This window comes from Girardinichthys multiradiatus, chromosome 15 (assembly GCF_021462225.1).
Source record: "Girardinichthys multiradiatus isolate DD_20200921_A chromosome 15, DD_fGirMul_XY1, whole genome shotgun sequence".
Classification (NCBI taxonomy): domain Eukaryota; kingdom Metazoa; phylum Chordata; class Actinopteri; order Cyprinodontiformes; family Goodeidae; genus Girardinichthys; species Girardinichthys multiradiatus.
The window spans coordinates 7,669,175-7,684,332 of NC_061808.1; the positions used below are offsets into that span (position 1 = coordinate 7,669,175).

Consider the following 15,158-nt stretch of genomic DNA (forward strand, 5'->3'; position numbering starts at 1 on the left):
CAAGTATTTATCTTTTCATTATATTGTCTGCATTACCTTGAGTTTGAGGCAGTAAGTTTGAGTTCCTGCCTCCAGTGGAGGAGTTCAAGTATCTCGGGGTCTTGTTCACGAGTGAGGGAAGAATGGAGCGGGAGATCGACAGACGGATCGGTGCAGCTGCCACAGTAATGGGGGCACTGTGCCGGTCCGTTGTGGTGAAGAGGGAGCTGAGCCGAAAAGCAAAGCTCTCAATTTACTGGTCGGTCTACGTTCCTACCCTCACCTATGACCATGAATTTTGGGTCATGACCGAAAGAACGAGATCCCGGGTACAAGCGGCTGAAATGAGCTTCCTCCGTAGGGTGGCCGGGCACTCCCTTAGAGATAGGGTGAGGAGCTCGGCCATCCGGGAGGGGCTCGGAGTAGAGCCGCTGCTCCTCCACGTCGAGAGGAGCCAGTTGAGGTGGCTCGGGCATCTATACCGGATGCCTCCTGGACGCCTTCCTCGGGAGGTGTTCAAGGCACGTCCCACCAGGAGGAGGCCCAGGGGACGGCCCAGGACACGCTGGAGGGACTATGTCTCTCGGCTGGCCTGGGAACGCTTTGGGCTCCCCCCGGAGGAGCTGGAGGAGGTGTCTGGGGAGAGGGACGTCTGGGCGTCTCTGCTGAGTCTGCTGCCCCCGCAAACCGGTCCCGGATAAGCGTTAGACGACAAGTAAGAGTACCTTGAGTTTGATGTACCGTTTGACCTTTTCTTCCTGTGCATTAACAGTCAAAAGCAATGTCTTTTTCAACAAAACCGGTGCTGATCAAAACTAGTTTCTAAATTACTTAATTTCAGGTGTGTTCCCAAGGCAGGAGCCCTTTACATGAACCAGGGTAGGTTTCTCTCTCATTATTTTAACCCTGTCACTTCCACAGCTAAAACTAGAGCCAATTAAGAGTAGCAGCGTATAAATCTTGCACAGAAAACAGCCGTGGTAAGAAGGTAGCAATTTGGATTTGTGATCAAAGAATGGAAAAAGATGTCTTACTGGTTGAATATTGCCTGCATTTATTTCAGTCATCTCCCAGGTAAAGTTCCTCTGCAGTTCATGTTTTTTAATTACCTTTAAATCAAAAGACAGGAGTAATTGTTTTTTATTTGAAAATGCAAATTTAAAACTTAGCCACATGTTAAATGTCACATATTTTTAGAGTCATTATGTAATTAATAAACCCATTAATAAAATCAGCTAAGTTTACTGTGAATATTACATTATATTACATTATACACATATATGTGGTTGTTGTTACTTTGGAACACATCCCTCAGGCTATTATTATTAAAGATCTGTGGATGATTACAAATTTCCTGTGCGTCAGAGATTATTTTAGTTCATTTTCAGGGTTTAACAGTTTAACAATCACAGAAAGGTCTTTAGATAACAGGTTGTAACAGGAGCTCTGCTCTCCTTCCCTCTTTTGTGCTTTTTCAATATAAGCACTGCAGAGCCTTGACTCTTGACTCCTATGATTAAGCAAGTTAAGGTGACAAGTTATAAATAACAAATTCCCACCATAAATACACATTGAACTTACTAAAATGTGCCAACGCAGAACAGATCAATCCAATTCAGCAGTGGCTAGTTTCTTCAGAGGCAGCTTGAAAATAAAATATAATAATAAATAAAAACAAACAAAAAAACAAAGACTGCACCTAACCCTAAGCAAACACAATTGAGTTATGTGACCTAATTATCTAAATGCAATAGTAAATCAGTAAATACAACAAGATTGAAGTTGGCATCAAATTCAACTCTTGGGTTTAAAGAGATTTCACTGCTTGTAAAAATAAACAACTTCTCTATATGTTATAGAGTACAGTTCAGCAGGTTAAAATCTCCAAACCTTACGGACCACCACGACAACCAAATATATGTTTACTTTGTTGACATGGAAACTAACAGATTGGCAAACTGTTCTGAGTTGCCATCTGGAAGCCATGAATCACTGTTAGTTTCCTGTAATCTCCCAAACTAACACCAAGGCGTTTGTCTTGTTTATGATAATAGCTGTCTAAAAACATGTTGAAATGCACAGTACGATGCTGTGTGACATAAAGTGACCTACTCTCTTGGTTGCACGTCAGCTATACAATCTTTGATGTGAAGAACCTTACCACTAATATACCTGTAGATATACCTGTATGCTTGCACACTTCTGCAGTTTCACTGCCTTAAAATACTTACCTTAAAATCATCAAAGAAGATGCAATCAGCTCTGAAGGATGATGGAGACTGTTCCTCTGTTTCTGGGATAAAAAGTTGTTCACTGTAGCCAGGTGCTGATCTGATGTGTGCAAGCCTGTGTGCCTCGGTTAACAATGATTTCACATCAGGATACTTACATTTTACTGCAGAGCTATAAACACAAGGAGGATCTACAGAGTAAACCACCTGGAGACCTTAGTAATTGCTTTATGTAACCTTGCCAATAACTAAGGACCAACAGCTGCAGTACCTTAAAATCATCCAATCATTGCATTATAATACCAAACATTTCACCAAAGTTCAACAATTTCCCTTCACATTTTCGTATATGTGTAAAGTGGGTGTAAAACTAGATGCACGCAACACAGGCACCATGAGTTACATCATTTAATTAGCATCCCTACTATTGTATTCATCTTATTTTCCTGCACCAAAAAACACTAATCAAGATCCTCAAACCAAGCCTCGCAAAAGACCTCAACACTCTACACCACCTAAATCATCATCCTTCTGAACAAAGCATAAAATAATTCACAATAACCTTTTCTAACTGTGCACCCTACTATACTAAAATGACCACACACAAACGCATTCACATATAAAAGTCTAGGCTTGTCTGTGTGCGTGAAGACTGGATCATCGTCTTTACCATGACTCAATATATTTAGCGGAAAATAGAATAACCTACAAACAAAAAAATAGACTTACATGTCATACCCTCGTCTTTAATGTACTAATGACACGACAAAACCACTAGCACAATCACACCTCACCCATGTTTCTTGGCCAACGGTCAGAAGATGTTATTTACCCACACAGCAAAACCCTCCATTTTTACAGGGGTTTACATCAATTTAATTCAGTTTCCTCCATATTAGCAAATAAAACACTCACTATATCTATTTCCATCAAAATAAATTAAAAATGAGCAACAGGGACCGCTGGCATGTATATATAATATACAGCTCCAAGGGGAATATTAGCGGATATCGAGAAGAACCCAGTCGTTATTAACGTTTCACTGCGTTTAATGTACAATTTATCAACGTGCAAGAGGACTTTAAGCCCATTTTATTCAGCAGGTGTCTACCTACATAAAACACACCGTCACATCTTCGTTGTTTCTCTGTTTATTCTGCTTTCTTACCGTTTATATTTGTGGATTCCGACACCGTCCTCCTCCACCGCAGCTTCTTCACGTCGGTCCGAGCACCAGCAGAGTGCGCGAGGACAGCTGGCACAGCGCGAGCCGGAGATGCTTCTCGGTTGACGGCCAAGAAACACCCAATCAGAGGCCGTTTGAACCAGACCAATGGAGAAAAAAAAAACGGACCAATCAGAGGGCGTCTTTGTCTTTAGAGGAGGGGAGGAATCTTTCCGGTTACTCGGGAGACGGGGCCGGGTCTCTGCTGCCTCTGGAGAGGTGCTGCGTTCAAATGCTATGTGGCAGTAGGTATTGGAAAATGCAAATCTTTAGTCTTATTGTTAAAAGTATCATATGTATTGAAGTCTATTTTCTATTTCACTTTTTTATTATCTTATAATTGTATCAGAAATATTGAATAATAAGAACTATTCATTTATTTAATCAGGGTATCAGTAAATATCCCAATATCAATCAATCAGTCTTAGTGAACTTTATGGACACTCATCTGACCGTAAACGTATCAGATGAGTTCTAAAAAACGGAAGTCTGAATTCTTCAATAAAACGTCAGCAAAAATCTCCCTTGAAGGCAACATTATGCACTCTGATTTGTCTGACTGTTGCTATGTTGGGAACGCAGAAGCAATAATTAATTAATTAATTAAGACTGTCAAATCAGATCACAATGATCAGTGACAAGGGACACACTGTCACAACACAAATACAGTACTGTGCTGTTTAATCTCACCATTTTAAACAGAAACATCCAAATAAATGTGCCACCTGGTAAAGATCTGTACTAAATCAATAATTTATTTTATTGCAGCAGCATAATCTCAATAGAAAAACGTAGTCACTTAATGAGGGAAAAATCCCAGATAAAGATTTCAATCAATTTCTGGCACCTATAAATATTCTGCAACATAAATGTAACTGAATCATTTTTCAAAATGTATCCATAAAATGTTTTAGTTGATCAAAGTTTTTGGGAATTTGTATTTAAGGATTTCCTGTTTGTGGTATTATATAATGGAAAGTGTAACAATATTACGCTCTTTTCTGCTTTGTGTCTCTCTTTAAAGGTTATTGTATACACACAAAAATGAACCCTTACATCTGAAGGGAAAATCTTCAGTATTGAGCCTAAATATTCAAAGAAAGATGCCAAAGAAAAAGTTATATTCTTAATAACATACTTTTTGCCTTAGGGGATTTCTTTTAAAACATTAATAGGATTATTATTGTACTTTCACTTTTTATAAATGTAAACTTATTACCAAATAAAAAAATCAGAATTTTTGTCTTCTAGCTAGAATGAAAATTAAAAAAAACATAATTAATCAGTCTATGTAGATTGAATAAAACAGACAGTAAACAAAGTTCTGGCAGGGCATTATTAGCTAATTTGTATTTTTAAGGCAAATAAAACTTCTGTTAAGAATTCTGATGAGAAGTTCCTACTGCAACAAGCAATAGAACATTTTAAATGGAGAGTAAGGGCTCAAAAAGGCAGGTAGTGTGATCTTTCTTTTGGCACCACAATTTATACTATCAAGTAAAGATAAAATTAAAGTTTTATTTCTCCTAAATAAGACCTCAAGGAAACTTTTAGTTGAAACCAGATAAATTCCTATTTAGACTCACTGTAAGAAAAGACACATAACCATTTTTAAAACTAAACGTTTTCTGTTTCAGCTCCGTTAGTATTACCAAAGGTGTTTTAATTTGCCAAATGACAGACTAGTGAGAACATATCTCTCTCATCTTTCTGGCATTTAGCAAGTAGAAATAATTTTGGTGATCTTAACAGACCTTAAACAAGAAAACTTTGTCTAATTTAATATCCCTGTTTTTACACAGTGTATGTAAACATCTGGTTTCAACTGTTTATGCTTTTTTGTTCAAAATAATAAAAATGAATACATGAGGATTAAAACATCCCATTAAAATACTTTGACTTTCTCATCAACACTGCAGCATCTTTTAAACATCTGTCTGTAAGTATTGTTTGATTTTAATACAGTGAAAATATTTCATATTTGACCATAAAATGTACTGAAATGAGAGAACAATTCTGACTCTAAAAACCAAGATTGTGTCACTTTAGAGACTTTAATCTAGCCAAAAAAAAAACAGAATCATAGCTAGTAATATTTAAAACCTGCTCTTAATGAGTTTTAAGAGTTTCAGAAAAGTTTACAAAGTCTCAATAGAGGCTGAAACAGAAGCCAATAGAAAAAAGATGATCGAGAACATTCAGAAGATAACTCCTTAAATTAGCACACAGGTGGATTAAGCAGAATCACAAGAAACATTCGTTTTTTTTATTCACGTATCATTTCTTACATAGTTCAAGTACAAAGTTAAAATGCCTTTTTAATTAGTTCATATTCATACAAGAGTAAAATAATAATAGTGCCTTTCCATAACTACAACAAACTTAAATACAGTCATTGTAAAGACAAACTTGATTTATACTCCTAACAATATATTTTTCTTATTTTCTGATAAAATTTTAGCACCTTTTGAAACACCAACAGATCCTCCTTTTCTTAAAAGCTCATCTTTCATTTAGTCCATGAGATGAGTGTCTGCATGCGCCGCACCATTGTATTTGTAGGTGTTGTGTGTGTCTGAGTGTCCGTCGCTCTGTCAATAGCAGTGTTTCTGAGGTGTGTTTGTCTGCAAAGTGTATCAGTGTTTTTTTTAAACAGCGCATCACTCAGCCTAAAAGCTGTCGATAGGCGAACAGAAACATCATCACCGTGTCACCTGTCATCACTTCTGTCCTGCTGAGCTCTCAGACAGAAATGGGTTGAAACGTGTTATTTTTAAAGAACCACAACATACTTTTCAGTCTTTATTTTTTGTCAGAATCCCACAAAGCATGTTAAAAATGGTAATATTCAACATCTAACAAGATATTTTACTACTTAGGATTTTAGATTAGCCTTTATTTGTCACGGAGTGACATTTTTGGACTTTGTTTGTGGCTTTGTGTTTGTTTACCTTTTGCTTAGATGTTTCTATTTTGGTTTTTGTATCATGTTTTCTTTTCTCCCTCTTCCGCCTCCAAGTGTTTACTTCTTAAGTTCTTTTATGGTTGTTCTCTTATTACTTTGTATGGTTTATTATTATCATTGTAATTATTATAGTTCTTGGTCTTCCCTGGATTCTCTAGTTTTATTTCTCTTTAGTATCTTTGTGTTTAATTGTGTTTTATTATTTGTTCCTTTGCACTCTTCTTGTTTACTAGTTTATTTTCTGTTTCCTTTCCAGTTAATTCAGTTAGTGTGGTTAGGTTTGTTTACTTTTGTATTCAGGTTTTCTTTATGGGTTCTTTGTTTGTTCTTAGCTTGTTATTGTTGTTCCTTTGTTCCCTCTAGTTTCTGTTTACTTTAGTCATGATTATTCTAGTTTTCTTATTCCCCATTTGATTATTTATCTTTGTCTATAGGTTTGCTTAGTCTGTGTTAGGGTTAACATTAGCAAATCACGTTATAAGAAGTTATTATTACATGGTTTATAAAGTCTGTGGCCAGAGCACAAAATATTACTATTTTTAAAGTTTCATTTCTCTACATTACAACGAACTTTCTTTTTGCATATTTAGGGTAAATTAAACTAAAGTTTGAAAATCCTTTAAATTCTTGATTATTTTTTGGAGGACTTATACTAAAAGCATTTTCTAATTTGATATCAAGTGGTGGTATATTTTTTAACTAAATTTTGATGAATGGAGGAAACTCTGAATCTGAACCTGTTTTTTCATTTAATATAATTATCATATGTCTGAAGCACTGAAAACATTGTCAAAATAATCACAAGATAGCTCTTATGTTTAGAGTAACAGTTTGTTGACATTTTTTGCTCTTCGAGTCTAAAGAATGCGGTCTGAAAAATCTTTTCGTTTGTCAAGTGTGACACATCTCTTATGTCATCCCAATTCTGCTTCTGATTGGATGATCAGCACCCTGTGATAACTCCTTCCCTGGAAGCTACAGCTGAGCTGCAGAGGTTCTGAGACTCATACAGAGAAAATCGAACCAGAGAACTGCTTTCATTGTTTATTTGTTTTTTTTATGTAAAGGACTTTGTGCTACCCTCACTGTGTATCAAAAATACCATAGTAGTATTTGTAGTAGTATAAATAAATATGAATTGGTTAATAGTATATTTCTACCATAACTGTTGATTGAAGTATAACAGTACTTATAAAGGGTAACGAAAACAGTACAATGGTTGTTTAGAGTGTTTGTTTTGTCAATATAGCACTGTACAGTTGGCCTATTAGAAGCGTTTGCTTAATTCAGCTACAAACAGAAGATGATTATATTTTTTGGGATTAAAAAAGGTCTATGAAATGTGTTTCAAAAAAGATTTCGTTTTTATTACATTCCAACCTTATAAACAAATTACAGGCCCAGGGGATTTACAGAGGTTGGACAATGAAACTGAAACACCTGTCATTTTAGTGTGGGAGGTTTCATGGCTAAATTGGACCAGCCTTGTAGCCAGTCTTCATTGATTGCACATTGCACCAGTAAGAGCAGAGTGTGAAGGTTCAATTAGCAGGGTAAGAGCACAGTTGTGCTCAAAATATTGAAATGCACACAACATTATGGGTGACATACCAGAGTTCAAAAGAGGACAAATTGTTGGTGCACGTCTTGCTGGCACATCTGTGACCAAGACAACAAGTCTTTGTGATGTATCAAGAGCCACGGTATCCAGGGTAATGTCAGCATACCACCAAGAAGGACGAACCACATCCAACAGGATTAACTGTGGACACAAGAGGAAGCTGTCTGAAAGGGATGTTCGGGTGCTAACCCGGAAAGTATCCAAAAAACATAAAACCACGGCTGCCCAAATCACGGCAGAATTAAATGTGCACCTCAACTCTCCTGTTTCCACCAGAACTGTCCGTCAGGAGCTCCACAGGGTCAATAAACACGGCCGAGCTGCTATAGCCAAATCTTTGGTCAATCATGCCAATGCCAAACGTCTGTTTCAATGGTGCAAGGAGCGCAAATCTTGGGCTGTGGACAATGTGAAACATGTATTGTTCTCTGATGAGTCCACCTTTACTGTTTTCCCCACATCCAGGAGAGTTACGGTGTGGAGAAGCCCAAAGAAGAGTACCACCAAGACTGTTGCATGCCCAGAGTGAAGCATGGGGGTGGATCAGTGATGGTTTGGGCTGCCATATCATGGCATTCCCTTGGCCCAATACTTGTGCTAGATGGGGGCATCACTGCCAAGGACTACCGAACCATTCTTGAGGACCATGTGCATCCAATGGTTCAAACATTGTATCCTGAAGGCGGTGCCGTGTATCAGGATGACAATGCACCAATACACACAGCAAGACTGGTGAAAGATTGGTTTGATGAACATGAAAGTGAAGTTGAACATCTCCCATGGCCTGCACAGTCACCAGATCTAAATATTATTGAGCCACTTTGGGTGTTTTGGAGGAGCGAGTCAGGAAACGTTTTCCTCCACCAGTATCACGTAGTGACCTGGCCACTATCCTGCAAGAAGAATGGCTTAAAATCCCTCTGACCACTGTGCAAGACTTGTATATGTCATTCCCAAGACGAATTGATGCTGTATTGGCCGCAAAAGGAGGCCCTACACCATACTAATAAATTATTGTGGTCTAAAACCAGGTGTTTCAGTTTCATTGTCCAACCCCTGTATCTTGTGACACTTTTTTTAGACTTCTTAGACAAAAAAACACTTGGTTCACAAAAGCCTTTGTGAATGACAACATACAATGTTTTTTTGCTTGTTTCAACTCATTTCTGGTCTGAGACTGTTGCACAGCTCATCTTTCTCACTGTTTCTCCAGGCATTCATGGGTACGATAGCACAAGTCACTATACTAACTGTAAAATATGCTTTCTCTAGCCCCTCTCTCCCCTATCTGTAGGCTGAGACTGAACTGAACTGAGCACCAACCTGGAACAGTACACACACACAATAACAGAGTACTATTGTAATTATTATTATCATCATATAATTATTTTATTATTCTCAATACTCCCTAATCTAACATGGAATCAGAGATTACACTGACTGACTGACATGCAGCACCGGGGGGAGGTGGTGATGGAGGATTCAGGTAGGGAGGAGAGCGATCGGGGTCGGGAGCACCAAGCAACGCAGGGAGACTACCTCACCCTGCAGTGCCGCTGGGAAGCCTGACGGTAAAACAGGCGACCGGCAAAGAGCACAGTATGCGTGTGTGCATGTGTGTGTTTTGTTTACAAGAAGCAGAAAAGTCGGGCACTGTGTATCCAGCAGATGATTGTGTGTCTGGTTTTTGACCTGCAGAGAGAGCACTGTAAAAAAGAGCAGTTTAAAAAGCACCTGAAGGTTGGTTGTATAAACGGAGAGAGTAAACATGATGGAAAAGACGTTGAACCTGCTGGTTTACTGTTGACTTGAGAGACTGCGCATGTAAGGTGTGTGTAGGTGTGTGTCCGCATAGACTGCATGAGTTCAGTTGTTCAGCTGGTATCTGAGAATGGTTCAGCGGACTGGAAGGCTTCCTGGAAAAGAGGGTCGTCTGAGGACCACAAGCACCAGACTGAAAGGTTTGCTCAGAAGACAGCCCTGTGTAAATAATCCATTCATCACTACATGGACCTCTCTCATAGGATGTGTGTGTCATCTAGGAACATAGCTGCTTATCTCACGTTTAACATTGAGAGCAGCTGAGATTATCCCAGCATGTTGTGGATAAAAGGCAGAAAAAGCATCCAATGAAGGCTTCAGGTTGTTTTTTGTGTTTTATAAGGAAGTGTGTGTTATTTAAACAGGGTTATCTGTTTCAGTCACAGGAAGTAGAAAACCAGCATAGTGTCTCGATAAAGGTCTGCCTCTGATTTCTGTGGATGTTGATGCTGCTGTGCAGTAACTAAAGCAGAAAGTGGATCTCTGTGAGCACAACTCCTGGATAACTCGAGGACCTTTTCACCAGACAAAAGAAAAAAGAGCAACACTGGAGTTGAGGCACAAGAGATGCTGCACCATAACAGGAGGGTACTCTAAACGCTGCTGTAACAAAAATACTGAATCCTACAAAGTCTTTTAATGTGTCAGTTTAACATTTCTTTGAGGCAGAGCTGCTCTGAAGGCAGAAATTGTGTTGCAAGATGACTTTAAACCTGATTTAATGGCTCTGGTTGGAGCCATATTTGCACAGAGGTACCCCACCTTCTGAAGGCCGAAGGAGTGGGGCTCTTTAACCAGCACAGATACACTTGCTAAGAGAGTTGTTCACTGCAAAACTGTACTGTAGGCTGATGCTAGTCAGTTAAGATATGAGAGGGGTAGACAGAATTTGGCAAAACCGTGTAAAATTATGTAAAAGAAAGACATCCATCTATCACAGTTTCTGCCTTTTTGACATTAGAGCAAAGCAAAGGGTGAAGAACAACATCAACACAACCAACGACTGCTAACAGACCCGGTTAATTCACATAGATCCACTGCTAAGTGGAGGTGCTGTACATTCCTCACCAAAAGTTTTAAGACCGACAAACATTTTGCTTTTTGCAAACTTTACCGTTCGACTTTTGAGTCTAGGTTGCTATTAGGAGCGATGAAATGCATTTAATTGCAGTTAATGAAGGTTAATGAAGATTAACTTTTAGTCTTTTAGGCCTGCCACAAAATGATCCACGGGGACCATTTCAATGATCTTTTATTTTTAGCTGCCTTTCTCTCCTAGATGAAGCCGCTAAAGAGCTACTACCCCCATTAACTCTTTACATTTTCTTTAACATAGAAAGTACTCCAGGATCAGTGCTTCTGCGTTTTTTCTTTGTATGCTCTGTCTTCCCAAACCCCCCAGTCTGTTGCAGCAAAGGTGGGCGGGTATAGGCAATGGATGAGCGGATTACAGTTAGCCCGGTTGGACGTACCAATATCAGTCTGTCATTCTGATTCAATCAGAAGAGCTAAATGGCTGCTTTAGAAAGAAGTGGTTACCATGGTTACCTCCCAGGAAACACATGCTGCATCACTGCCTTGCATCATAATATTACTGGTAGGGAGATTGCACCCAAATCAAGCATTTATTCAATTATCAAGACTGCCAAGGAATGTGGCTCAACTATTGTGAAGAAAGCTTCAGGACACCCGAGAACGATCAGCAAGATCATCTCCTAAAGAGGAATCAGCTAATAGATTGGGCTGAAACCAGTGCAGTGCTCGCTAAGGAATCTAAGTAGCACAGCAGAGACTTTAGGATGCTGGAGTGGTGTCCAGAAGGGCAGCAAGGAAGCCACTTCTCTGACCGAACAACATCAATTACAGACTAGGACTGTGCAGGATGTACCAGGGCAGGGATGCAGATAAAAGACCCTTCACACTGTTTGGGACATCAGAAGAACAGGTGAATATTGCCATTAGGCCAGAGTCAAGCAGCCAATGAAGCAACCTGAGACGTTTCATGTGTGAATTGCACAATCCAGGAGCAATCTGATGATGAACAATGCTTTTCCTAACATGATGGAGCAAAGTGTCACAAAACACAAGTGTAAACTAAGTGGCAACAGATCACTTGGTCCATAGACAGGATGTTTCCTAGATCTTTATCCAGCTTCATATATTTCTTAATAAAAGCCTTTAATAAGTATAAAATATTTTACTGAACTTCAGTAGATCACAGAAATATCTGGACTGAAGCAGTAACGTTTCTGGAAAAATAAAATTTCAGTCCGTCTAAAAACTTTTGGCAATGACTGTAAATGCTGGGCTTGTACAGCAGACCAATGTAGGAATATGTTTCATAAAGATCTTTCTTTATAAACTCATCTTCAGATAATTATCACTTAAATCCCTTAACTGGATCTTACATTCCCAAATATTCACTGCATTTCTCCCAGCATGATATATTCTGTTCATAATCCCCAATATTTCAGAAATACACTACAACCTAAAGATCTGGAAGCAACTTCATCTTTTTGTTAACAATGACATGCTTATAAAAGTACAAGTTTATGGATTATGAGATGATTATGATCAGACTTTGTTTTCATTAATATGCACAATTTCTTCATTTTACCTTTAGGTATACATTTATGTTAAAACAGACCATTGCTAAATAAATATTGACCAAAGAAAACAATGACTCCGTTTTAGAGTTTAGAAGATTTGTAAGAGTCAATATTTCAGTACAAAAGTAAGAAACAAGTCACTGTTTGCATGTCGTTTATATGCCATGCTGTTAGTAAAGCCAGAGCAGGCTACTGTCAAGGAAAAGACAAAAAAAACCCCGCAAATTATTACTTGATAAATATAGTAAAACAAAACTATATAATAATGTTTGTTTTGTTGGAGCATCCCATTTAAACTGTGATCTTTTTTTAACAAATTTGAGCAAACGTTTGACCTGTAGTTTGGTTGGTTCAGGTCATCCTGCAGAAAATTTGTTTAAAATTTAAATATGGACAGTTTTTTCGAATCCAAATTTTTCTATTTTCTTAGTTTAGAAAAGAAGAATTAGTCCATTTTAAGAAATAAGGATATGCGTCACTCTTTCTTTGCTAGATGTATTTTATCAAGTTTGATAAAGTTGTGCACCTGAATCTGCTTTAGAGTAAAAGTTACTGGATATTTGTGGTTCTGTTTACAATTTAAAATCCACTTTATTTTGTTCCTAACGTTAAGCATTTTAGGAAGATTTTAATTTGTCAATGTAAATGCCAAATTTCTACCATTCTTTAGTTGAGATCTTGGGCCGCACAAAATCATTTTGAGGGCTGTAAATGGTCCCACATCTTGGACACCCTTGGTGTAAATTCACTCAAGATGATTATTTGTAAAATCAAAGAAGCTCTGCCTCATAGAAATCTGACATTGTACTACCTAAATGAGTTCTAGACGCTCATGTTCATGTTTAAATATCTCAGTAACGAAGACCTTTGTCTTCAAAATTTCTTCATAAGGTCACTAAATCTGGTCCTGATGTTTACTATTCACATGTTTTGTTGCTAAATGCTAAACAAAAAGGTTTAGTTTAACTCAGGGAAACAAAAACAATGCAGCGACTAAAACAACAAAAAACAGAGACTGTTTAGCCTCCAAGAGCACCAAGAACTGTAGAAGTGTTATGTTTAAGTGGCACCGATTGGACTCCATCACCACCAGACTAGCACCACGAGCATTAACGGTTATGTGTGTATGTTTTTGGATATATTTTAGTTCATTTCACCGCCAGCACTGTCACTAAGCTTTAATACAGATGAGTGTTACGGCAGACGGTTTCATTGGTGTGTTTATGCACTCAAAGACATGTTAAAAAGAAGAAAGCCAGGGCATCTTTGTTACGTTTGCGCCCCCTGGAGGTTGTAACTCCAGCTACTGCGGCACGGTAAAGCCAGAAGACATCAGTTTCAAGGTTGGACAGGAAATATATGTATGAATTACAGTACAGAAACCCTGCAGCTGTGTGTTTGTGTACATAAATCAGCAGGGTAGCACCAGGGAACTAAGGTCAGCCAGAGGTCTACTCGGGATCTGGGGAAGCAGTCCTTTACATTACTTGTGTGTTAATGTGTGTTTGCCCATTCTGTATCATTCTGCATCAGCCAACCTTCATGTACTAACTGTATTCTTTTGTAGTTACCAGCATGTGTGTCTCTTTGTCTGTGTGTGTGAGAGAGAGAGAGTTGGTTTGTAATTAATAGCAGGCAAAGTACTCCTTGAGCGGGGCGAAGAGGTGCCTGATGACAGGGACGCTCCAGGAGCGACCCAGCAGCCGTTGCCTCGCCAGACGACTCATGTTGGACACGTCGGTGTAGTGGACGGGGAAACCAAACACCCTGAAACAATCAGAACATTTAAGACATTTTAGCAGTGGATGCAATAAAAAAAATGAAATGTGACAATCTGAACCGGAACACTATTTTAGGAGAAAGCCAATTATTTATTTTAAATCTGAAGTTATTGAGGTCAAAACGCCTATGAAACCTTTCATGATTTAAATGAAAGAAAGTGTATTTTTTCCCTTGTTGTAAACGTTTGATGTTTTTTTTTATCATTAAGACTAAAAATAGAGTTGTAATTGATGGTGGTTGTATAATGTTACAATAAAATAGTAAAAATTGTTACATTTATTTCAATATTTAGGTTTAAGAACAAAGAAAATCAAACTCCAACGAAGGAACGAAATACACTTTCCAATTAAGCTATTTCCATATTTGTAAGGAATGAAGGAAAATAGGTAGGTTTATATAGTCATTACTGTTTGATGTCAGCTGGGGTTGATGGACACATCAGATAAATTGTATTTCTTCTAAACCTGTAACTTGAGTGGAACAAATATGCACCATCCCATGTAATAAACTCATAGCATGTAGATTCATCCTACAAAAGATGCACAACTCCAGTGACAATTTCAGTAAATTTCCAGTTAAGGAGAAGTAATCGTTCAAACCAGTTTATTACACATCAAATAATCCAGGAGGGCAGAGAAACATATGTTGATCACTGTTACTTTTATATATTAATGTGTGAAACTGTAGAGCTAAAATATTACCTATAATGTCTCACAAATATATTAATATCCCTTAAACGTTTTCACATTTCATTACATTACAATCAGAAATTTCAATGCATTTTATTGCAATTTTATGTGATTGCAAACAAAGTGGTGCATAATTGTGAAGTGGAATAATAGAAAATATCGTTTTCAAAAGATTTTACAAATAAAGAGGGCAGTCAGTTACAATAGACTTTATTTGCAGGTATACAATATTGCCA

The 15,158-nt window shown here is 38.0% G+C and overlaps 2 protein-coding genes across 9 annotated transcripts in view; both read right to left on the reverse strand.

The window, feature by feature from the left end:
* Positions 1–3,534, reverse strand: part of LOC124882565 (dihydropyrimidinase-related protein 5-like) — a 40,747-nt gene extending 37,213 nt beyond the window's left edge. Inside the window, exons 1-3 of one of the 4 annotated variants that reach the window (XM_047389023.1) lie at positions 3,379–3,522; positions 2,211–2,325; positions 1,561–1,623 (exon numbers count right to left, since the gene is read on the reverse strand). Coding sequence is in view for 1 of the 4 variants with exons in the window: in XM_047389021.1 (XP_047244977.1) it covers positions 1,014–1,033 (20 nt within the window). In the remaining 3 variants the exon portion in view is untranslated. Of the gene's footprint in view, positions 1–1,013; positions 1,049–1,560; positions 1,624–2,210; positions 2,326–3,378 lie in introns of those variants that run through there. The other 3 variants (XM_047389024.1, XM_047389022.1, XM_047389021.1) reach the window with 3 other exon arrangements.
* A 5,851-nt stretch (positions 3,535–9,385) lies between these two features.
* The window catches only part of LOC124881890 (DNA (cytosine-5)-methyltransferase 3A-like), a 71,996-nt gene continuing 66,223 nt past the window's right edge, over positions 9,386–15,158 (reverse strand). For all 5 annotated transcript variants that reach the window (XM_047387784.1, XM_047387785.1, XM_047387783.1 and 2 more), the window contains one exon: positions 9,386–14,218. In XM_047387784.1, coding sequence (XP_047243740.1) covers positions 14,077–14,218 — 142 coding nt within the window. In that variant the 3' untranslated portion in view covers positions 9,386–14,076. The remainder of the gene's footprint in view (positions 14,219–15,158) is intronic.